Source organism: Hippocampus bargibanti, linkage group LG14 (genome assembly GCF_051943395.1).
Source record: "Hippocampus bargibanti isolate YZ-2025 linkage group LG14, ASM5194339v1, whole genome shotgun sequence".
Lineage (NCBI taxonomy): Eukaryota > Metazoa > Chordata > Actinopteri > Syngnathiformes > Syngnathidae > Hippocampus > Hippocampus bargibanti.
The window spans coordinates 16,234,190-16,260,071 of NC_142747.1; the positions used below are offsets into that span (position 1 = coordinate 16,234,190).

The following is a 25,882-nucleotide window of genomic DNA, read 5'->3' on the forward strand; positions in this document are numbered from 1 at the left end:
CAGTTTAAAATCAATTGACGGTTTATTATTGTGGTTTTACTTTTTCTTGTTTGGGTGTCTATAAAGCACTGGCCATGGCCTCTGGCAATGTTTTTACCTTCCAGACGGGGCAGCATTTCTCTTTTTCCCTGTTAGCACTTTGTTCCAGCTTCAGCTGTTGTTAAAGTGCTGTATAAACTAATATATATGTATTGCATTGTATTTTGGACAGCCACCCTCATTTCAAGATCATATAACCACAGACCCATGTAATTTAGCAATGAAGTCTTTTTGTGATGTAGAAGAGAGTTGAATTGAATGTTTATGTAGACTTAAAACTCAATATTCTGTGGGTTCTGGAATTCGAGTGACAATGACAAAAACCCTGGCACTGGAGTGGATACATTTTTGCACGTCTATAACGTGACTTTAAAGTTGTGTGAACGTATTTTACAAAATTCTGATATATTTACCCCACTCCAAACCTTACATGGTGCCATGTGTAACATCCTGGGGCATACTGCAGGCCCCTAAACAGAGCGGTTACAGGAAGCCTTACTCGCCAGCTGTTGTTTGCGCAAGTCAAAGTTCATGTTTGTCACATCCACTTTGCCATTAACGGTCTTCTGCATCCCTGCTGCCACAAAATGCCTTTCCTTTTTACACAGTTAGTTTGACCCAGAAAAGTAAGCGCAACATGGATTTTTAGTGTTACCATACATTGTAATGTACAGCTCCGACTTTTCAGGGGGTAAAAAAAAAAACAATTTACTGAAACTAATCCTTAATTCACAGATGACTTGAAGTATATTTAATAATATTAGTTAACTTTGGTATTTTACTATTACTAGTGTGGTACGTATATTGGCCACGAAAAATGTTGTTTGGGTTATGTGGATACACGGGCTTCCCGTACCTGGCATTTGATATCTACTGCGCATGCGTGAAAATGTTTGGCACACTTCCCGTGTTGTTTATATGAGAAGCCATCGATTGCGTCTGCTTCGTTGTTCAAGACACCACATTGACCACAATTAGGAAAACCGAATTTGCAAGTGAAAAACAAAGGGCAGATGATTATTCCATGTGAAAAAAAAATCAAATTTTACGAATGTCTGGAAAAAAATATATATAGAACAAAAGAAAACGATATGCTTCTTGGTGTACCCAACAGTGTCTCAAAGCCTTAAAGGACAGCCGACACCATTTTTTTGTTTCCTAACTGACATCAGAAAAACGTTTCATACCATCTAAAATACCCAAAACACGCAGGTTGATATTTTTAGTCAAATGCAAAACACCAATAAAAATGACTTGAAGTGTCCCAAAAATACTAGAATGACCTCAGAAAGTTTCAGTTTCAGGAGGTCCCGCCCCCTTGTTCGTGACATCACGCCACGACGTCTTGCCTTGCTCGAGAATGAAAACAATGGCTTCAGATTCGGAGAAGATGATTTCTTGTAAAACATTCAGTTATTAATATATTCAAATAGTTCTGAATAGGGAATCATAAATGTTTGCAATCGATTAAAGAAGTCCTTCCGTCTCATTTTGAGGCATCTGGACTCGGTTGTCCTTTAAGAGTAAAACATTGCAATACAGTTGTTTTAGATCTCATTCATTACAAAATCTTGCATTCATTATTTAGTGCAAAGAATACATTTCTTTCAGGAGAAAGTACTGTAATAAAAACATTTCAAAAGACAGTATGTGTATATTTATTTTTTGATGACAAGAATAAATAGGATACACTTAATAAAGGTAAAATTGATTTGTTTATCTGTTTTCTCATTCAATGACGCGACTTGGCAAAGGAGTGTGTTGAATTCCGGCGGCCATTAACACTATATGGACATACATAGAGTTGAGTCAACCGACGTCATTTCAGGAACTTTCCAATTTCATAAATTCAACGAGGTAGATTTGACTTAGACATTATTATGAGAATATACGTTACATTCGACAATGACACAAAATCCTCACATTCAGACTGTGACATCCCTTTCTGTTTTCTTTTTTCCGAGTGGTTACAAACCAAACCAAAAAAAAGACTCAGTGTAATTCTCAAGAAATTTTACGACTTCAGTTTTTAACAATCTCAAACGGTTAAATGCACTTTTATTACAGAACGATAGTGAAACAACAAGAGTGATACTCTCAGACTGATCCACGGTACAAAAAAAAAAAGGGGTGGCATCAATATTTACAATAAAATTATGTACAAACTATTTTACAGGCAAAGTGAAAAAAGGGTATAATCATAGAAAAAAGAGGCAACAGTGTATGGTTTAAAAAAATCATGAGGCTTTAAAGCCTCAAAAAGGATTGTGTCTTGACATATTTCATACATTGTATTGTCTTTCTCACACAAACCCCCTCAAAAATTCATTGGAAAATAAAGAAATGTGTATACTGGCTGCATTAAATAATCTCACATTCATCCCGTTGGACTTTAAATAATGATCCATTCATTCGGTCATCAATGACATTGTCAGATTTTTGGCCTAATTTTTTTTATTACTGAGACTGTTTCAGGCACTCGGAGGTCACTATGGCCACAAAAGGAAATTTGACTGCAAGGATTTGAGGACCGTTGGGGGTTTGAATTCAGAGGGTTTGCTCATAAAAAAGGCGCAGCAGTATTGAACAACTGACTCCATAGTTCCTTTGTCAACAGCTGTTCATATACAGTGATATCTTGGCTTACAAATTTAATTGGCTCTCAGACAGAGTGTGTAAGGTGAAAAGTGTGTATCCCAAAAAATAATTTCCCACAGGAAACCATCAAAATGAGAATAATCCGTTCCCAGGTCCCCATAAAACATAAATTTCTATTTGTTAATTTTTTTAAGCCTTAAAACTACACACAATATACCTTATTTTATGTATAATAAATGTGCTATGGTATTATAATTAAAGAAATAAACTGTACTGTACAATAAAGTCGTTTTATTTACCTTTGTGATGGTTGTTGATGGCTTGGATTGGATTGGATTTGCCTTGATGGAATGGAGTGGCCGGTTTCATCAGCATTAAACACTTGATGAGGAACATAGCCTTCTTCTTTCACCATCTTGAGGAATGATCCCTTCTAGGGGCTTTCTCTGCGATAATTTTACCTAGTTCCTCATCAATAGTGTTCTGTTTAGCTGGGTCGATAGCTTTTTGCATCAAGTGTACGGGTGGCTTGAGCGGGTTATTTGTGGAGCATGATTGATGGCAATTTTAACCTTGCAGTCTACACTCTGCCTTTGAACTATCAAAGAAGTCCAAATGTCACTGTTGTCTATCCATTTGCTCACTCTTTCTTAGTCGTCTGTCTGTCTCTTTAATGTTTAAACCAACTCCGCTCACTGCTGCGTTCTTGACCAATAACGTGCGGCTTTAAGACTGGGGGCAGGGAATAGAGGACCAAAAAAAAAGTCAGACACATCACTCATTGTGGCAACTGCGTGTGTATCCCGAAAAATAGTTTGTATGCCAAGGTAAAATGTTCATAAATTTAATGTTTGTAAACCGAAAAGTTCGTAAGCCAAGGGGTTCGTAAACCGAGGTATCACTGTACTGACTAAGTAGCACACATTTATCATTAGGAAAAAACACATTTTTTTCTCTTCCAACTAAAAGTCAGCAAAGGTCCGAGTCACAGATGATCATGTGGTATAGGGTGTGGGAAAAGTGATTTTCATTGAGGGCTATCGGCTATCTGTTCAATATTTATGATGGCAAAAAGAACCCACTGTTCTCATCGTTTCCTCATCATGACCAATGCAACACACCACACACATAACACCATCTCCATCGACAGTCATGAGTCTTTTCCTTCAAACCAGATCTGTCATAGTACCGGGACTACAAGTACAGAGTCTGAAAAGTTCTTGGAACATTAGGCGGAATTGTAGTCTTAAAGGACAACCAACACCATTTTTTTGTTTCCTAATTGACATCAGAGAAACGTTTTATAGCATCTAAAATATATAATATTTTTAGTCAAATGCAAAACACCAATAAAAATGACTTAAAGTGGGCTAAAACTGCAAAAAAAAATGAGCTGCGAATTGGGGATTTTCATAAAGTCCCGCCCCCAGTTCGTGACGTCACGCCAGGACGTCTTGCCTTGCTCCAGAATCAAAATAATGGCATCAGAGAGTTCAGACTCGGAGGAGATGCTTTCTTGTTACTCAACCAGTAATGAATATGATTCAAATAGTTCTAAAGAGGAAAGCATAAATGTTTGCAATCGATTAAAGAAGTCCTCGCGTATCAATTCGAGCCGTCAGGCTCCAATGTAGCGTCCCAGAAAATACACAAGATGGCGCCCAAGCTCCGTTGGAAATGGGCTGATTTGGGCTGATCGTGTTATTTATGTGTTTTCCTTCTAATGTCACCATCAACACGATGTTTTCAGACCAAACAAAGTACCCAAAATGCATTGTGTGTCACTTTCTCTGTCAGGGGCGTTCCTGACGTGACGTCACATCAGGCATTGTTATCAACTCGAAAACAAGACTTCCTGAATATTCAACACAAGTCTTAAAACGTAAAATATAGCTACATGCGGTGGAATCTTTGTAAAATGCGCTCAGTAGAAGTCATTTGAAGCGATTTTACAAATAATGGACACAACTTGTCCGGAGGTGTCGGTTGTCCTTTAAGTGTCCAAGCTCATGACATCATTGACAGAATCTCAACAACACGATAGGCCAAACAAGACACGTGGACCCTGTGAGCGAGAGAGTGCAAAGTAAGCAGACAAAAAAAAAAATTAAGCCTTAAATGTCAAGGGTCACACTTGTAGCTCGTGGCTTTCTGTGTAGTGGATACGGTTTAGCTTCTCCCGCTCCTGGTTGGAAATGTCCAATTTTGGAGCGGGGATCTGTTTCAACCCAGGGGATGACGAGTGCGAAGGGGCCGGCGTGGGAGGGAAAGTCAGCTCAATTTCCTCATAGCAATGCGGGCTAACGGCAGCGGCGGTGGCCGCCGTGCTGGGCGGCGTCTGAACCAGCGGGATGGCAGGAGGCGGAAGGGGAGGGGGCACGAGGTGGTCTAGGTTTCGGATGAGGTTGACGTACTCCCTCTGGTTGTTGATGGTGCTCTCTTCTGGAGGGACGGCATGCTGCTTTTTCCGCTTGCGCTGCAGGTGGGAGAGGACCAAGGCGCACGCGGTGCAGCCGCATATCATCACCAGTGCTAGAATGCCCAGCAGGACCATGTAGAAGCTGATGCCCCCTTTTGTGTCTGACATGGCACCTTGGAGGTGGGCGAGGGGGCAAAATACATGAAAAATGAATCATGGCAAAAACTCCATCACAAACATCTAGCCATCCAGCTATCCAGCCACCAAGCTAGCTATGCATCTATCTTTCCAGCTAGCTAGCTATCCAGCTAGCGAGCTATCCAGCTAAATATCGAGCTAGCTACCTACCAAGCTAGCTAAATATCCAGCTACCTATCGGGCTAACCAAATACCCAGCTACCTATCGGGCTAACCAAATACCCAGCTACCTATCAAGCTAGCCAAATACCCAGCTATCTATCGGGCTAGCCAAATACCCAGCTACCTATCGGGCTAGCTAAATACACAGCTACCTATCAAGCTAGCTAAATATCCAGCTACCTATCGGGCTAGCTAAATACCCAGCTACCTATCGGGCTAACCAAATACCCAGCTACCTAGCGGGCTAGCTCAATACCCAGCTACCTAGCGGGCTAGCTCAATACCCAGCTACCTATCAAGCTAGCCAAATACCCAGCTATCTATCGGGCTCGCCAAATACCCAGCTATCTATCGGGCTAGCCAAATACCCAGCTACCTATCAAGCTAGCTAAATATCCAGCTACCTATCGGGCTAGCCAAATACCCAGTTACCTATCGGGCTAGCTCAATACACAGCTACCTATCGGGCTAGCCAAATACACAGCTACCTATCGGGCTAGCTCAATACCCAGCTACCTATCGGGCTAGCTCAATACCCAGCTACCTATCGGGCTAGCTCAATACCCAGCTACCTATCGGGCTCGCTCAATACCCAGCTACCTATCAAGCTAGCCAAATACCCAGCTATCTATCGGGCTAGCCAAATACCCAGCTACCTATCGGGCTAGCTAAATACACAGCTACCTATCAAGCTAGCTAAACATCCAGCTATCTATCGGGCTAGCCAAATACCCAGTTACCTATCGGGCTAGCTCAATACACAGCTACCTATCGGGCTAGCCAAATACCCAGCTACCTATCGGGCTAGCTCAATACCCAGCTACCTATCGGGCTAACCAAATACCCAGCTACCTATCGGGCTAACTCAATACCCAGCTACCTATCGGGCTAACTCAATACCCAGCTACCTATCGGGCTAGCCCAATACCCAACTACCTATCGGGCTAGCTCAATACCCAGCTACCTATCAAGCTAGCTAAATATCCAGCTACATATCGGGCTAGCTAAGTACCCAGCTATCTATCGAGCTAGCTAAATACCCAGCTACCTATCGGGCTAGCTAAATATCCCTCCCTCCCTCCCTTCCTTCCTCCCTCCGTCCGTCCGTCGTACCTGAACAGTGAGGTCCAAAGCAGGGGCTCTTTCGGGTGAGGCACTCGTTACCATGGTAACCCTCAGGACAGGCACACATGTAGTTGCCATCGATATTGTGACAGGGCATCCCCTGCGAGCAAGGATTGGGGTTGCACACATCCAGCACAATCTGAAAGAAAAAATGGAGGGTGTTCACAATGAAAAAAAAAGAACATTTATAGTAGCTATTTTACAGCTAATTACATTACATTACATTTTTTACATTATTTTTAAATTTTTATACATTTACATTACAATTACATTACACATTACACTGAAAAGAAATGCTATTAAGAAATTGTTTAAGAATAATGTCTGGGCTTGCTTATGTCTTTAATTTGGACATGATTCAGTCATACGTAGTTGTATAGAAAGAAAAAAGGTCTATATTTTATTTTAGACATATTTTGAAGTCTATGCTAGCAATTTTACAAAGGAATAACGTTGTAAAGTTATAAGAGAATACATACATTATTATATTGTCATTTAAAAAGTGGGTCTGCATCTACCTAAAAAAATAGATAGGGTTGATGATGATATTTTATGTAATAAAGTGCATTTCTGAGATTAAAATAATAAAGTTGTATTTATTCATTCATCCATCTATTATGATGTATTTATATTATTATTAGTTATTATTTATACATCTATTTTATTCTGCTTATCCTCTTTAATGTTGGAGACAAGAATGTTATTTTTTATTTTTAAGTTAAAACAATGCATATTTACAGTGTAGTGCCAATACAAAGATACATATTATTTGTATTATTACGATTAGATGTTATTTGCCTTTACTAAATATTCCAGAATGGTGTGGCTAGATAGATAGATAGATAGATAGATAGATAGATAGATAGATAGATAGATAGATAGATAGATAGATAGATAGATAGATAGATAGATAGATAGATAGATAGATAGATAGATAGATAGATAGATAGATAGATAAATGATGCTACCAGGCCACACAAGAAAAACATCATATCTTGCAATTTCTTTGAGCATCAGAGTCTATTTAACACACTGCTTTACTCACCTCACAGAAGATTCCAGAATACCCCAAAGGGCAGTCACAGGCGATGGTACGTTCATCCTTCTCTGTGCATTGCCCTCCATGCTGACAGGGGGCGCTATCACAAGGGTTGAGGCGAATTTGACAGTTTTTTCCCGAGAAGTCAGGTGGGCACAAACAACTGGATCCCGACGTCTGTTCCAATTATGAAGCAGTTCAAAGTCCCTTTTGTGTGCAGTTTGTGGACATTTATGTGAAAAATATTCAGACTTACCTCACAATGTCCTCCATTGAGACACGAGCCCTGGCAGCTGTTGTTCCCTAATGCAAAAAATAAAATTAAAAAAAGCTATCTAAAATATGCATAATGATTTACAACAAAATGTACCTGTAAAAGACAACCGACACCTCCGGGCAAGTTGCGTCCATAATTTTAAAATCACTTCTAATGACTTCTACAAAGCGCATTTTACAAAGATTCCACCGCATATAGCTATATTTTACGTTTTAAGACTCTCACTGAATATTCATGTCGTTTTCGAGTTGATGACAATGCCCTAAGTGACGTCACGGAGGGAACGCCCCTGACCGAGAAAGCGACACACAATGCATTTTGGGTACTTTTTTTTTGTCTAAAAACACCCTGCTAATCGCGAAATTAGAAGGAAAACTACATAAATAACGTGATGGTGAATCATTGTGTGTCGCAGCCAATTGCGGTAACACGCATAAAGAAGGTGTAACTTTGCACAAATTCCCAGAAGACAAATCAGCCCATTTCCAACATAGCTTGTGCGCCATCTTTGCATTTTCTGGGACGCTATATTGGAGTTCAGACGGCTCGAATTGATATGGAAGGACTTCTTTAATCGATTGCAAACATTTATGCTTTCCTCTTCAGAACTATTTGAATCATATTCATAACTGGATGAGTCACACGAAAGCATCTTCTCCAAATCTAAACTCTCTGAAGCCATTGTTTTGATTCTGGAGCAAGGCAGTTTGTGAAGGAGTATCCTGGCGTGATGTCACGAACAATCTACCCAGTTCTGAGTTCATTTTGTGGCAGTTTTGGGACACTTTAAGTCATTTTTATTGGTGTTTTACATTTGACTAAAAATATCAGCCTGCGTGTTTTGGGTATTTTAGATGCTATAAAACGTTTTTCTGATTTCAGTTAGGAAACAAAAAAAAAATTGTCGGTTGTCCTTTAAAACGACATGAAAAAAAGGGTCATCAAGTTGCTTTGAAGTTGATAAATGTTACACATCTTGGACAAAAGTCCAAGATAGGGGATGAAGAGGCAGCGATCAGCCTTTTCGGCAGCACGAATATGGCAGGAGCGTCAGCGGAGCGCGCCCATGCATTCGTGGAACTGTCGCAGCTTGGAATTGAAGCGGATTTACTTTGGGACAGGAGATGTGAGATCATCTCTTTTCGTTAATGGATGCTACAGCTTCCTGTTTGCTTTCAGCATTTGGCTTGTAGTAGACGTGCACTTTTCACAATGGTGTCTCTGATCCACTGGTGAAAAGGACGCTTTGATCCTCTCCTCTTTCAACTAGAACTGCTTCATTCAAAAAAGAGGGTGCAGAAAGTGCTTAAGATTGAATGACTTTCTTTGTCTTTTGTGTTTGTTATTTAGTTTTTGTTATTGTAGTTGTTTTTACTTCAAGATGGCGCCGTTCAAGTGGCTGCCTTTACAGCAGTTTCTGAATTTGTTTTTTCTACTTCTTCATTTCCTTTCATCTCTTTGCTGCTGTGAAATGTAAATGTCTCCGTTGCGAGAGTAATAAAGGCTAATCCAATCCAATCCACTCACTGATGTCACATTTGGACCCCGCCCATCCTGGAAGACAATCACACAGGTATCCACCAATCAGGTTGCGGCAAGAGCGGGCATGGACGCATATTTTCATGTCACACTCATCAGCATCTAAAGGAAGACAAGATGACACAAAATGGATTAAGAAACCCAGATTGAATAGTTTTCAAACAATTCTTGGCACAATTGGCGGCGCGGTGCTGTGCTGTTGCGATGGCAGATGGTGGTTGGGCGGGGGCCCGGTGGGTGGGGGTGGGTGTGATGAATGCAGTTTCCCAGTTTGCCAAGCTCACACAAGACAGATGTGACATGATAAAGAAGGCACAGTGATCAAAGGGATCGACACACGTTTGATTGAAAATGGTACAGACAGAATAACAGAATTGAGCATTACATTGAAAATATGAGCAGAATAGAAAATCTAGCAAATAAACCACACGTGCTTTATTTGTATCATAAAACCTTCACCTCTGTATTATACGCCAAAACGCGAGATTTCTGATGTAACTAATTTCCATCCAAACCACTTTGGAAAAGGCACTACTTCCTGTTATGGAGTTTAAAAACCAGTGCCAAATATAGACACACATGGGCAGCATCACAGTTATGCATACCAAATCCCAAGAGAAACATGCGCAATGTGAAAAGCTGTCAGTTTGCCACTATAGAATGAAATACAGTGATACTTTGGCTTACGAACTTAATTGGTTCCCAGACAGAGAGTGTCCGGTGAAAAGTGTGTATCCCAAAAAACAATTTCCCATAGGAAACCATTAAAATGAGAATAATCCGTTCCCAGGTCCCCATAAAACATAATTTTCTACTTTCTAAGCCTTAAAACTACACAAGATATACCTTATTTCATGTATGATAAATGTGCTACGGTCTAATTTTCTAAACCTTAAAACTATACAAAATAAAATAAGGTATTTATTTTATGTATAATAAATGTGCTATGGTATTACTATGGCCGGTTTCCTCAGCATTAAACACTTGATGAGGAACCTAACCTTCTTTCACCATCTTGAGGAATGATCCCTTGTAGGTGCTTTCTCTGTGATAATTTTATCTAGTTCCTCATCAATTGTGTTCTGTTTAGCTGGGTTGATAGCTTTTTGCATCAAGTGTACAGATGGCTTGTGCGGGTTGTTTGTGGAGCTTGATTGATGGGATATTTTAACCTTGCACTCTACACTCTGCCTTTGAATTATGAAAGTTGAAACTCTCTCACTGTCGTCTGCCTGTCTCTTTAATGTTTAAACCACCTCCCTTCACTGCCGCGTTCTTGACCAATCACGTCGCTCTAACCGACGACTGGGGGCGGGGAGTAGAGGACCAAAACAAGCCGGCTGCCATTTTCTGGTTAGGAGAACGGGCTCGTTCGCGAACGACACATCACTCATTGTGGCAACTGCGTGTGTATCCCGAAAAATAGTTCGTATGCAAAGGTAAAATTTTCATAAATTTAATGTTCATAAACCGAAAAGTTCATAAGCCAAGGGGTTCGTAAACCGAGGTATCACTGTACTTTATTTCACATATAAGGCGCACCTGCGTATAAGGCACAGGGTCAACTTTTTTTTTGGGTGCGCCTTATACACCGGAATATACCATATGTGTCTGGGCTTGTTATAATTCTGCAACATATTGAAATTCATTGTTAAGCTTGTAATTTATGAGTGGTGCAACATGTGATAAGTATGTGATTTATGTAAAAAAAAAAACAACAACACACACATCCCTTTGAGAGTGAGTACAATATACTTCCTCAGTGGGAAGCTTCCTACCAGTTTTTCTCTTGGTAGAAAAAAAACTGGCACAGGTCCACCAACAGTACAAGCTCCGGTCATTTTTCATTTGACTTGGAAAGAGGTGCCAATGTGTGTGTATTACATTGTGTGTAGCTACGGGGATTGTCAAGTGTCAAAGTAATGTATCACTTTAACACTTTTGAGTAGGAGAGTCCATCAGGGTGAAAAATGTATCTTTTTTTTATGTTGCAATCCCCAAGGAGCTGGTGTCCACAGCATATGTGTATGTGCGGCCTGATTGTACACAGTACTACCCCCCACCCATCCACCACCACCGTCCCTGACAACCATCTAATATATGAAGGCCCAGAGGAGCATGCCTGTCAGTGTGAATGAATGCAACATTGTGCGCGAATGAAGCCCTGAAGGGTCGATGATGTTTGCGGATTAAAATGAACAGCTCACCCGAATAGGGAATATTTGAACACCTTCCTCTTCATTCAAATCCTGCGTTACAGGCTGTGAGTAGGATAGTGCTAATTTAGCTTGTTATTATCAGCTACGAATAAACGATTTTTAACTCATTCACTGCCAGATGATGTGCAAAAATGTGTCCACTCCAGTGGTTTTTGTCATTGTCACTTGAATTCCAGGACCCAAAGAATATTGAGTTTTCGGACTACATAAACATTCAATACAGCGTTAGAAACCTTAGACTCTCTTCTTTCATCAGAAAAAAATAGTTAATTACTAAATTATTTGGGTCTGGAGTTATATGATCTTGAAATGGGGGCGGCTGTCCCAAAATAAATACATATTGGTTTAACAACAGCTGAACCTGGAACAACGTGCTAACATGGACTTGCTAACTTGGGGAAGGGAGAAAACATTGCCAGTCTGACCAGCGCTCTATCGGCACCCCCGCAAGAAACACCTAAAATAAAATTGTGAATGGCAGTGAATGAGTTAATAAGGTTTCAAAATTGTTAAAAAAAAAAATGATGTTGAAATGCACGTGAGAAGGCCCTTGAACAACTATAACAACTATTACACTGCATTAAATGTTTACATAGTCCTAAAACTCAATATTCTGTGCGTCCTCCAATTTCAGTGAAAATGACAAAAACCCTGGCACTGGAGTGGACACATTTTTACACATTGTCTGTCAGTGAATGAGTTAAAGAGTAACGGTATAGCATATAAAGTGTACCGTACATAATATATACGATATATCTCAACATTTGTTGGCTGCGGAATCTCTCAATTTGACCACCTCACTAAGAACTCACATGACTGCTTGCCTGGTAAGTATTTAAGATTGACCCACTGACCCAACTGGCACGTTCTGCCGCTCCATCCAGGGGGGCAGAGGCATTGGTAACCTCCTGTAGCCTCCTGACAAGTTGCACCTGGTCCGCAGGGATGTCGGTCGCACTGCCTCACCGCTGCAAAGAGAAAACGTGGATGAACTATGGATCGAAGAAATATTGTGAGTGTTTGCGAAAGTGGCTGCCTTTACAGCTGCTCCTGTATTTTGTTTTCCTACTTCTTTCTTTCCTTTCTTCCATATCTTTGCTTCTGTAAAATGTGAATTTCTCCACTGCGAGGCTAATAAAGGCTAATCCAATCCAATCAGAATGAACGTGTTAAAATATGACTTCTCATGTCAAATAAAAGCTATAAAACGGTTTTCTGTTGTCAGTTACGAAACAAAAAAAAATGGTGTCGGTTCTCCTTTAAGCATCTAACAAAAGCAAAACGAAATGACTTATTTGTGGGTGGGCGTGTCTCATTTTTCTCATAATAATTGAAAAAAAAAAACATGTCATTGTGTATACAGTACATGCCGGAAAATCCCAAATGGCGAGGAACATCAAGGATGTGGAACATCACTTGTTTACAGTCTCAGCTCTGACGTACAATAACCGTCCAACCTCGTCTGCGACACACACACACACACACACACACACACACACACACACACACACACACACACACACACACACACACACACACAATGTACATTCACTTCGATGCACACACACATACACACACCATCAAGTCGCTGCTATGACAGCTCGCTTGTTACTCCACCAAAACACGCTTGACCTTTATTCTCGCTTCACGGCACAGACATGCCATTTATGAGATGTGAAAGAAAAGTGGAGGGAAGCGCATCCAGACACATTTCTGTTGTAAAAATTAACATAACCGTGTCGATTGATGTGAATAGAAACCCGCCGTTATTTGTTGTTAAAGGTTAAAAGGCATTTTTTTAATTAAACCCACAAACATAAAACATGATGACTTTTTGTGGAGAAACTCTTGCAGCGTGATAATTTTAGAAAATACTGGACACTGTGTGCCTTAGTTTTTAATTATTCACTCCCAGAAATGTTCAAAAATGTGTCCACTCCAGTGCCAGGGTTATTGTCATTGTCACTTGAATTCCAGGACCCATAGAATGTTGAGTTTTAGGACTACATAAACCTTCAATGCATAGTAAGAAACCTTAGACTCTCTTTATTCGTCAGAAAAAATGAGTTAATTCCTAAATTATATATGGGTCTGGAGTTATGTGAGCTTGAAATGAGGGCGGCTGTCCAAAATACAATGCAATACATACATATTGGTTTATATAGCCCTTTAACAACTGAAGTTGGAACAAAGCGCTAACATGGAAAAAAAGGAAATGCTGCACCCTTGTGGAAAAGAAAAACATTGCCAGAGGCCATGGCCAGCGCTTTATCGGCACCCAAGCATGAAAAAACAAAACCCGAACAAATTCGGGAATGGCGCTCTGTCATATTTTCAATTCCCGAATAAAAAACAACATGTGTGTATTGCATTGTATTTTGGACAACCACCCTCTTTCCTAGGTCATATAACTCCAGAGCCATTTAATTTAGGAATTAACTCTATTTCTGATGATGGAAGAGAGTCTCAGGTTTTTAACACCGTATTGAATGTTTATGTGGTCCTAAAAGTCAATATCTTGTGGGACCTGGAATTCCAGTGACAATGACAAAAACCCTGGCACTTGAGTGGACACATTTTTGCACGCCTGGCAGTGAATGCGTTATTAACACAATGTACCTTCCTACGTTGTGGTAAAATGGCAATGACTGCACACCTATTGAGGTTCCTGTGCCCCTGTCGGTATATTTGAAGGGTGCATGAGATGGCAGGAATAGGTCAATGTTGATTAGGAGTGACGTCAGTTTGAGGAAAGAGCTGAAAGCGTGAGGTGAATATGGCAACAGGTTCAATTACTTTGATTTTTTTGTTGTGTTTTATTTTGAAGGCGAAATGGTAAATGGCCATGGCGATTGTGTGTTTTATTTTGTTGAGATTGTGAAATTGACACAATATCGCAACCCCAAAACCCCCATTATTAGTCTACCGGCTACCTAGTGGTTTTTCTACTATATATATCGTAATAGGATCATAGCATGTATTGTTGCTATTCACCATTTTGGCAGGTCTGCCCAGTCCAGCCTTCAACACAGACGCAGTTGAAGCCCGTGGAGTCCTCCACACAGGTGGCGCCGTTCACACATGGCGATGACATGCACGCACGTTCAACTGACAAGAGGAAAGAGGAAGTAGACAAAGAACAAACCCTTTATTAGGCCCCCTCGGGGGAAGTTGTATACAAACTGCCAGAATAGATCCTGTGGTATTGTAATTTACTCATAGGGTAGTTCATTAGATGGTGTACAGGCATCCGTTTTGGAAGTCAAAAAGGAAGCTATGATAACAAACCATGCTCAATATGTTTTTATATGCATAGAGCATGAATATGTCTATAGTACTGTATAGTATCTCGGTTTTGGACCACATTTCGGTCCATAAACCAGTTCGAAAACAGATTTGTTCAAAAACCGAAACAGCACTTTCCATTATTATCACTGTAAAAATATTAATCCGTTCCCAAGTCTGGAAAACAAGTATTTAAAAAAAATCTGTATTGAACAATACTAACTTCTAGCAATGGATGCTAGATATGGAAGCATCTCTCCAAACACGACTGCTTTTTTTAATCTTTATTGAACTGTACTAAAACGTCTGCTCACAATGGAACGCTACATGAGGATAACAGTCTGATTTGCATGGATCTCAACCAAACACGTCTGCTTTTTTAATTGTGATTGAACAATACAAACAGCGATTTCAGCCAAACACATCTGCTTCTTCATAAACAAAAAAACTTTATTCAACAATACTAATGCGTCTGTCACAATGACGAAGGCACGACATGAGGACATAATGTATAAGGATGTGACGTATAAGAAAGTGCCGTATGAGGATAGTCAAGTGGCGCATTCTGGTGTGCTCTATTTGATAGAGAACCGCATTTCGGTTGTATACCGAGGCACAAAACCCCCGAAATTTTTGGTTGAAAACTGAATTGGACGAGAACCGAGACGTTCAAAAACCGAAGTTTGACTGTATATGGTATTCATTCGCAGCAATTTATACAGGGTATGCAAAGAAGATCCATTAGTAATGGAATAAGTACCGATACAAGGTATTGGACCAATACCCATCTTATTTTAAGATATTCAGTTCTCATGGAGGCATTCGATACCACCAACATATACTGAAAACATAATAAGATAAATTATTTATAAAAAAAAAAAGAGTCGTCCTATCCTTTATCATTACCAGTTCCCTTGAAGGGCTGTTATGACAATGAAAAACCATATAAGGAAATTGAGTATAATGCTTTATTCAACTATAGTTCAAGTTACGGTAACGAGTGTCTTGGTAACAAGAAAACTTACAATACTACATATGAGAATTTAAAATGTTGGTACAAATTTTAATCAAGCATTATAGACATGTTTTAGATTTGTATAGATTTGCTTCCACGCGCCCTATCAAATGATGTGGTGGGCCATATCTGGTCCCCGGGGCCTCGTGTTTGACACCAGTGGTCTAAAGTGATTCTGATTCCCACCAAATATAAGATACAGTAAAGTCTCGTTATATCGATATTCAAGGGAGTCCGAAAAAATATCGATATAACCGGGACTATCGATATATCCGACCCTGTTTGCATGTAATTTTCTCCGTGCGTGCATAGAAATAGTATCGATATAACCGGGACTATCGATATATCCAATATCGATATAACGAGACTTTACTGTATATGTTCTCATAGGCTTCTTCTTTTTTTAAGTTACTTTTTTCCCATAAATCATTTCACCTGGTTTAAGGCTGAATAAAAAAAAAACTGCTCCAAAAAATGAAAGCAAGATGGTGGCACCTGCATGCTTAACTGCTGGTATGGCGTTCTTTTGGTAATGAGCAGGCTTATGTTTGCCCCAAACATACCTTTTGAAATTATGGTATATCGCCCAAAAAGTCTAACCTTGCTTTTGTCAAATGATAACAAAATCTCTCATACACACAGGAGGAAGTGAATACGGATTGATATTTGATATAAAAGAATTGATAAATACATTTTTAACTATGAATTTAGGCATAATTATAATGACAAATTTATCGATGAAAAGGTTTGTTCAGCCGTCATCTGTACTTCTTTGAAGGTGTCAGACGTTTCGCTTCTTATCCAAGAAACTTCGTCAGCAAACTAAAGTCTTACTGGTAGTTTAGGCCCTATATATATATATATATATATATATATATATATATATATATATATATATATATATATATATATATATCACGATAGGAACTACTGTTCAGACATGGCGGTGCCGGACTCTGCTATGATAGGTCCCTGCTCTCCACTGATAGTTCCTATCGTTGTGACTAACGACTGGCCTGATTGGCCCACTTCCACCGGTTTCATCTCATCAGTATTACTAATCCTATGTTGCCTAAGCAGGCTATTGTATGAACGATCCAAATTGAACCTCACCCCACCAAACCGGTTTAATGAAGGATTTAGTTGTTTTATGAAAATCGCTTCTTTTACTCCCCTTTCAAACCATCTATGTAAATTTATACTGCTTTTATTTTAGTATCTGTTAGCCAGTGTTGATGTTCAAACTGTGTGTGCAGAAGCGCCTTGCAAAATTCGAACTCCCTCTGGTTTCACTCACCAATTTCACAGTTTCGCCCGCTGAAACCTTCTTGGCATTCGCACTGGTACTCGTTGGGCTCTGTGTTGGTGCAAGTCCCGCTGTTCTTACAAGGCTGGTGAGTCCCGCAGTAGTTCAGGTCTGAATCACACACAATGATCGAGTGGGATTTAATCCGTGTTAACTCATTCACTGCCAGACGATGTCCAAAATTGTCTCTACTCCAGTGCCAGGGTTTTTGTCATTTTCACTCAAATTGCAGGACCCACTGAATATTGAGTGTTAGGACTACATAAGCATTCAATGCAGCGTACGAAACCTTAGACTCTCTTCTTTCATTTAAAAAAAATAATTAATTCCTAAATTATATGGGTCTGGAGTTATTTGAGCTTGAAATGAGGGCGGCTGTACAAAGTACAACGCAATACATACAGGTACATATTGTCTTAAATAGCGCTTTAACAACAGCTGAAGCTGAAGCGCTAAAATGGAAAAAAGTGAAATACTTCCCCCTTGTGGAATAGAAAAAACATTGCCTGAGGTCTGACCAGCGCTTTTTCGGTACTCAAGCAAGAAAAAAAAACAAAACCTGTGTAAAGAGTTCATTCTTAAGTTATATGGATCTGGAGTTATCTGAGGTGCAAGTGGGGGCAGCTGTACAAAAAGCAAATACTGCCCCCTCATTGGAGGGTAAACATTGCCTGAGGTCTGACCAGCACTCGATCGACACCCCGACAGCAAGAAAAAGGGGAACAATGTCTCCACGTCTTTTAAATTGCAGTGAATGAGTTAATAATGTCAATATTAACCTGGTTGAAAAACATTGTTATCGCCCTTTTAATTCTTTCTCAAAAATAAACAAAAAATGGACCATTCAGTGCACGCACACACACCGACGTCAATGTTTGTTTGGCGATCTCCGTCTCTTTGGTCTCCACCAAAGCAACTCCGCCTACAGTTACCGGCTCACAAAAGCCGTACCCAAGGTTATCACCTTTCCACTGCACAATGTAACGTCCCACGGGCAAAAGGGCCGGGGGTCCTGAATTCCCCCTCCCACAATACGTTGGGTGTATGCGTATCCTGGGATCATGTAGCAGGGTGGATCGGTTTTGAGAGGGTGTGGAAAGAACCACACCTGTCCTTGTTTAAGGTGTATTTTAGTTGTGGATGAATTGAGGCTAAAATGTACATCAAAGATTTTCACGCTTGTCATAATGAGCAAGTTACAAAGCGTTTGTTAACTGAAATGGAACTTGATGAGAATATGAAAAGAAATAGAGTACAGTAAAACCTCGGTTTACGAACCCCTTGGCTTATGACATTTTCGGTTTACGAATGTTAAATTTATGATTTTTTTTTTACCTTGGCATACAAACTTTACCTTGGCATACGAACTTTTTTCATACACGGAGCTGCCTCAATGAGTGATGTGTTGTTCGTGAACGAGTCCGTTCTTCTAACAACAAAATGGCAGCTGACTGTTTTTGTCCTCTATTCCCCACCCCCAGTCTTCGGTTAAAGTAACGTGATTGGTCAAGAACGCAGCAGTGAGGATGGGATGGGGTTTACAGATAGAGAGAGTGAAGCCGTTCTCCAAAAAGAAAATGGCTGCCGTCTTTTTCTGTCCTCAATTCCCCACCCCCAGTCTTCGGTTAAAGCCACGTGATTGGTCAAGAACAGAGCAGTGAGGGGAGGTGGTTTAAACATTAAAGAGACAGGCAGACGACAGTGAGACAGTTTCAACTTTGATAGTTCAAAGGCAGAGTGTAGACTGCAAGGTTAAAATATCCCATCAATCAGGCTCCACAAACAACCCGCACAAGCCATCTGTACACTTGATGGAAAAAGCTATCAACCCAGCTAAACAGAAAACATTTGATGAGGAACTAGATAAAATTATCACAGAGAAAGCACCGACAAGGGATCATTCCTCAAGATGGTGAAAGAAGAAGGTTACGTTCCTCAAGTGTTTAATGCGGATGAAACCGGCGGCCACTCCATTCCATCAAGCCACCAACGACCATCACAAAGGTAAATAAAACAACTTTATTATTTCTTGAATTTATTTAGTTTATTTCTTTAATTATAATACCATATCACATTTATTATACATAAAATAAGGTATATTTTGTGTATTTTTAAGGCTTAGAAATTTAGAAAGTAGAAAATTATGTTTTATGGGGACCTGGGAACGGATTATTCTCATTGAATGGTTTCCTATAGGAAATTAATTTTTGGGATACACACTTTTTGCCTTACACACTCTGTCTGGGAACCAATTAAGTTCGTAAGCCAAGGTATCACTGTACTGTAAATAATCTATCTACCCGTCAGTCCATTCATCCATTGTCCAAAAATACCTTTATCACACAGGAGACCGCCCCAGTTGACGTCGCACACACACTGCCAGGGTTCAATGCAGCTCCCGTTAACACAACCGGGGTGGGTCACACACTGGTCGCACAGAGACCCCGTCCAGCCGTAGTGACACCTGAGGATCCAATGGGAGAACAGGACTTTTTTTTACATTCTTGTGACACCATCTGCTTAGTCCATCTAGCGCAGATCACTCACGTGCATTGCCCAGGTTCGATGCAAGAGCCATGGGCCGTATGACATCCTTGCCTGCACACCGCTGTAAGAACATGGGGACGCACACACATTAGAAGCTGCTAAATTAGCGTAGCGGTGCTCTGAGACTATTTATCCTGACTATTCTCCTAAAAAAAAAAGTTTTTTTTGGAATGTATCTTTGATATCAGAGAGCAGCATCATATTTAACTCATTAAATGCCAGACGTGCAAAAAGGTGTCCATTCCAGTGCCAGGGTTTTTGTCATTGTCACTCGAATTCCGAGTTTTAGGACAACATAAACATTCAATACAGCGTAAGAAAACCACAGACTTTCTTCTTTCATCAGAAAAAAGATTTAATTCCTAAATTATAGGTAACATCCGACTTACGACCGGCTCGACTTATGACCACTCGTACTTACGACCATGACCTCCAAACCCTATTTTTATTTATTTTTTATTCTATGCCACCGCAACGCGCTAGCAGGCCCGCAACACATATGACAATTTTGGTCAGCCAGCCAGCATCTCACTCTCGCACAGCAATCGACCGTGTGATGGCACCAGAGGGGGGAGTTTGCGAGTCATTTCGCCTCTGAGTCTCTATTCTACATTTAGAATGAATTTCGACCATTTTGACTTACGACCGTTTGGACAGAACCAAACTCGGTCGTAAGTCAGATGTCACCTGTATATTGGTCTGGAGTTATATGAGGTGCAAGTGGGGGCGGCCCCCTCGTGGAAGGGAAAAAAAAAACATTGCCAGAGGTCTGACCAACGCTTTATCGGCAAAAAGTAAGAAAAAACCCAAACAAATTTGAGAATGGCGCTGCACGTCATATTTTCAATACCCGAATAAATTTGGGAATGGCAGTAAATGAGTTAATGATATTGAAATGAATATTTTACATTAATAACATTATTGGGAGTTTAAATATAAAGTAATTCACATGACATAATTTAAAAATCATGAAAAATAAGACTTTAAATTACAATTTTTAATAATTGTGTAATATTTTGTGCTTCAAGTCCCATCTCAAAACCCATCAATTTAAAATAGCATTTTCTGTGTAGCTCTGTCTCTTGTTTCTATTTATATGTAATTGTATTTTCTTTATTGCATTCTGTTTGTCATTGTATTTTATTTATTATAGTACCAATACTTGTCCGTGACTGTAAAGTGTCCTTGAGAGCTTTGAAAGGCGCTTAAAATGTAATGTATTATTATTTTATTATTTTATTATTTATTTTTCATTTATTTGTTTATTATCACTTCATTTTTTATACAGTATTTGGATTCGTTTTTGTGATCATTATTATTTTATATCTTTATTATATTTCTGTAAATAATTAAAAAAAATAGATATTTTTTTAACTAAATAAGATAAATTGACAATTTTGAATCCAAAAGGGGAAAATTAGGTGAGTCAATAATTGCTGTTGACTATTCCAAATGTGATGATAATATTTAGGAGTGAATCTTTCTGAATGAGGTCAATTACTAGCAAAACAGTGTCACTTCTGACCTTCCTTGCACTCCGGTCCCGTCCACCCCTCCATGCAGACCTTGGAGCCGCTGGGGTCGCAGTTGAAATGGCCAAAGAAGTCATCACGGACTCTGCAGAACTTGTTGCAGAAGGGGCCGTAGTAGTTGGAGTCGCAGCGAAAGCGTAGGCGATACTCTAGGCTGAAGGAGCGGCCGTGGTGGCGGTAGGCCTGCCACTGCTCTCCGGGATTCAACATGGAGGAGAGAAGAACACGCTCAATCAGCTGATCTGAGGGAGCAGGGGGAGAAGAAGGAAAAAAAAAACATCCTCTTTAATGTTTGGAGCATATTAAAATTCAGAATTTTGTGGCTATTTGGAAGGTCCAAAGGTCACCAAAGTCATAGCTAGCTAAAATAAATAAATAAATAAATAAATAAATAAATACAATTTTATTACATTAAAATAAAATAAAATAAAATAAAATAAAATAAAATAAAATAAAAATAAAATAAAATTAAAATTACATTAAAATAAAATAAAATCATGATTTTGCCCCCCCTACACACAAACACACACACACACAGAGAACAGTTTGAATGTGATTTAAAGGACAACCGACACCATTTTTTGTTTTTCCTAACTGACATGAAAATGTTTTATAGCACCTAAAATGCCAAAAAACTGATATTTTTAGCTGATATTTTAAGTCAAATGCAAAACACCAATAAAAATGACCGAAAGTGTCCCAAAACTACTTCGAAACGACCTCGGAAATGGAGAGTTTCAGAACGTCCCGCCCTTTTGTTCGTGACGTCACGCCAGGACGTCTTGCCTTGCTCTAGAATCAAAGCAATGGCTTCAGATTCGGAGAAGATGCTTTCTTGTTACTCATCCAGTTATGAATATGATTCAAATAGTTCTGAAGAGGAAAGCATAAACGTATGCAATCGATTAAAGAAGTCTTTCTGTATCAATTCGAGCCGTCAGGACTGCAATGTAGCGTCCCGGAAGATGGCGCTCAAGCTCCGTTGGAAATGGGCTGATTTGTCTGCTGGGAATTTGTGTCAACTAGTATCAAATAGTAGTCTTGGTGCAACACACAACGATTCACCATTGCGTTATTTATGTGTTTTCCTTCTGATATGCCTTGTGTGTCGCTTTCTCAGTCAGGGGCGTTCATGACGTGACGTCACGTCAGGAATCGTCACCAACTCGAAAACAAGACTTCCTGAATATTCAGCGCGAGTCTTAAAACGTAAAATATAGCTATATGCCGTGGAAAATTATTTGAAGTGATTTTACAAATTATGGACACAACTTGTCTGTAGGCGTCGGTTGTCCTTTAAACGTTGTCTTTATAATGAATAAAATGCGATTTAACTCATTCACGGCCAGATGTGCAAAAATGTATCCAGGGTTTTTTGTCATTGTCACTCAAATTACAGGATCCACAGAATATTGCCATTTGAGTGAAAATGACCAAAAAAAATGTGTGGACACATTTTTGCACATCATCTGCCAGTGAATGAGTTAATTAAAAAAAAAATATTATATTCTTCATTGTCCATTGTGCACATATGTTTACAGAAATACAGTAAAGTCTCGTTATATCGATATCGGATATATCGATAGTCCCGGTTATATCGATATTTTTTCGGACTCCCTTGAATATCGATATAACGAGACTTTACTGTATAATAAGGATATAAAATGATAATAATGGTCACTAAAAAGAATAAAAATACTGTATAAAAAATGAAGTGAACCACAAAATATTACACAATTATTATCAAAATAAAAGTCATATATTTCACTATGTTATAATTAAATTATGTCATGTGAATCCCGTACAATCTACTAGCCGGCTAGCTAGCTTTCTATCTGTGTATTTAATAGGGACATTCAGTGTATTAGCTAACTAACTATCTATCTAGCTAGCTATTAGCTATATAACTATCTAAGTGGCTAGCTATCTGTTGGCTGTCTATTAGCTATTTACTAGCTAGTTAGCTAGCTTTGTATCTATTTACTTCCGGGTTCAGTGAATGCTGGCGCGTGTGGCTGCCGCTGCTCACCTACAGAAAAGTTGATCACGTGAATGTAAAGTGACCTTGAGAGTTTTGAAAGGCGCTTATAAATGAAATGTATTATTATTATTATTACATTTTCAGCAGTGAATGAGTTAATAAAGAAGCAAGTTACTCCCGACTTCTGCTGTTGTACAGAGTGGGGCCTCTTTTGACATTGCCCACTTGCCTTTGAGCTGTTGATTAAATCACAACTGATGAAAAGTTGAACCCAATTTAAATAGAGGCGGAATTATAACACGGGCGCTATCTTATTCAAAGTCATAGCGTCCTCCAAGTACTAGCTTTTTCACTATATATCATCAAGGGCAGTTGGACGGGGTGCTCCAAGTAATCCTCCTTGATTAAACGGCAGTCCTGCCTGGCTTGCAAGACGCGACGTGTCAGACAGGTTTCTGCCGCGGCAGAATAGCTTCAACGGGAGAGTGGGGAGCTGTCAGGAGCTCAGATGGAGTTGGACGGTAATGACAAGGAGACGGGGAGAACGCTGGAGGAAGCACCAAGTCAGCTCTCATTATCTCCGCTATCTTTTGGGGATAAAACCGCGCAGCATCCACTGGCACGGCGAGGGGGGGGGGGGGGAGGATGGAAGATTGAAATTGGAGGCATGACAGAGAGAGTGTGTGTGTGTGTGTAGTGTGCAATACATATTTATTTTTTCAAATACACACACAGAAAGTGAGAGAGAGAGAACGAAAGAGGGAAAGAGAGAGAGAAAAAGAGCGAGAGAGAGTGAGAGCGACAGTGAGAGAGCGACAGTGAGAGAGCGACAGAACGAGAGAGTGCGAGAGAGTGAGAAAGAGAGAGCGCGGGAGAGACAGAGAGTGCGAGAGAGACAGAGAGCGTGAGAGAAAGAGTGAGAGAAAGAGCAAGAGAAAGAGCGAGAGAAAGAGCGAGAGAAACAGCGAGAAAAAGAGCGAGAGAAAGAGCGAGAGAAAGAGCGAGAGAAAGTGACAGAGCAGTTGAGAGAGCGAGAGAGAGACAGCGAGTGAGAGCGACAGCAAGAGAGCGCGAGAGCGAGAGAAAGCGAGAGAATGAGCGAGAGAAAGAGCGAGAAAGCAGCCCAGAGTGCGGTCGAGAGAGTGAGAGATAGAGAGAGAGAGAGAGAGAGAGAGAGAGAGAGAGAGAGAGAGAGAGAGAGAGAGAGAGAGAGAGAGAGAGAGAGAGAGAGACTGAGAGAGCGAGAGCGAGAGTGAGCGAGAGTGAGACAGAGAGACTGAGTGAGAGAGGAGAGAAAGAGCAAGAAAAACGAGAGAGAGCTAGATAGATAGAGAGAGAGAGAGAGAGAGAGAGAGAGAGAGAGAGAGAGAGAGAGAGAGAGAGAGAGAGAGAGAGAGAGAGAGAGAGAGAGAGAGAGAGAGAGAGAGAGAGAGAGAGAGAGAGAGAGAGAGCGACTGAGAGAACGAGAGCGAGCGAGAGCGAGAGTGAGACAGAGAGACTGAGTGAGAGCGAGAGAAAGAGCAAAAAAACGAGAGAGAGCTAGATAGAGAGAGAGAGAGACAGAGACAGAGAGAGACAGAGAGAGACAGAGAGAGAGCAAGAGAGAGAGAGAGAGAGAGAGAGAGAAAGAGAGAGAGAAGAGACAAAAAGACAGCAAGCGCTCATCTGAACTGTCATGCAGCTTTTCCCGATTAGGAGCAGAAACAAAACAGCAGATGACAAGGAAATGAAAGCAAAACCTCTTAACCTTGGCGATCACAGACAAGATACAAAAAAAAAAAAATAAAAAATAAGATAAAATAAAATAGATGCACATTCACACAAGCATGCATGAATAAACACAGTAAATATACAGCATGTACCGCACCCGGTTGTGATGTGCTGTTGTCATCATCCTGAGCCTCCAACACCAACGAGAAAGACTTCTGTTCGAGGGGGGAAAAAAAAGCACAAAACAACCTTTTAGTCTTTTATTTTGAAAATTAAAACCCGGTTAATCCTACATAGGGTCTCATAAAGCATTCCAAAAAAACATTTTGAAATGTAAAATTCATCACCATATGCAGAGATAACAGCCCCACCTTAGTATTGGTGACATTGAGCTCGCCCTGTATTTCGCATATTACAGATAAGAGAGGGCATGCACTCTTTTCTGCATGAATACATTCATGCCGCACAAGCATGCATATCGCATAGCCTCAAAGCTAAATGTGTTAGTATTCCGTGATTGGCGTCGACCGAAATGCTTCGGGGTGGTCACGTCGTGATTGAGAGACTTTAAGTGGTGGGAAGAAGTGAAGAAAACAAAATCGAATGAGGACAATGGAATGTAAGAGGGACACACGCAAGGTGCAAAATGGTGACAGAGAGGTGAAAATTGCATTGGAAGAGCTTCTGAGATTCATACGACAACAACAACGAAATCCAAGGTCTATTAGACTCACAATTCATCTCTTTATATTTTGATAGGAATATAAATATACTTTAAATTGAAATATTTAGGACTTTAGCTTCACAGATAGCATAGTAGTAGTGTGTAGTAGTAGAAGGAAAGTCTCGAAAATGCATCTGGTGGAATGAAGATGTGGTGGCAGAAAATCG

The 25,882-nt window shown here is 40.1% G+C and overlaps 1 protein-coding gene across 4 annotated transcripts in view; it reads right to left on the minus strand.

Annotated features, from left to right (window-relative positions):
- Positions 1–1,667: 1,667 nt before the first annotated feature.
- The window catches only part of LOC148888573 (protein jagged-1), a 48,214-nt gene continuing 23,999 nt past the window's right edge, over positions 1,668–25,882 (minus strand). The window contains exons 3-14 of one of the 4 annotated variants that reach the window (XM_089014574.1): positions 25,149–25,206; positions 21,294–21,542; positions 19,769–19,829; positions 19,555–19,685; positions 17,213–17,332; positions 14,610–14,723; positions 12,428–12,583; positions 9,385–9,498; positions 7,837–7,883; positions 7,587–7,757; positions 6,530–6,680; positions 1,668–5,229 (exon numbers count right to left, since the gene is read on the minus strand). In XM_089014574.1, the coding sequence (XP_088870700.1) occupies positions 4,766–5,229; positions 6,530–6,680; positions 7,587–7,757; positions 7,837–7,883; positions 9,385–9,498; positions 12,428–12,583; positions 14,610–14,723; positions 17,213–17,332; positions 19,555–19,685; positions 19,769–19,829; positions 21,294–21,542; positions 25,149–25,206 (1,836 nt within the window). In that variant the 3' untranslated portion in view covers positions 1,668–4,765. The remainder of the gene's footprint in view (positions 5,230–6,529; positions 6,681–7,586; positions 7,758–7,836; positions 7,884–9,384; positions 9,499–12,427; positions 12,584–14,609; positions 14,724–17,212; positions 17,333–19,554; positions 19,686–19,768; positions 19,830–21,293; positions 21,543–25,148; positions 25,207–25,882) is intronic. The other 3 variants (XM_089014575.1, XM_089014577.1, XM_089014576.1) reach the window with 3 other exon arrangements.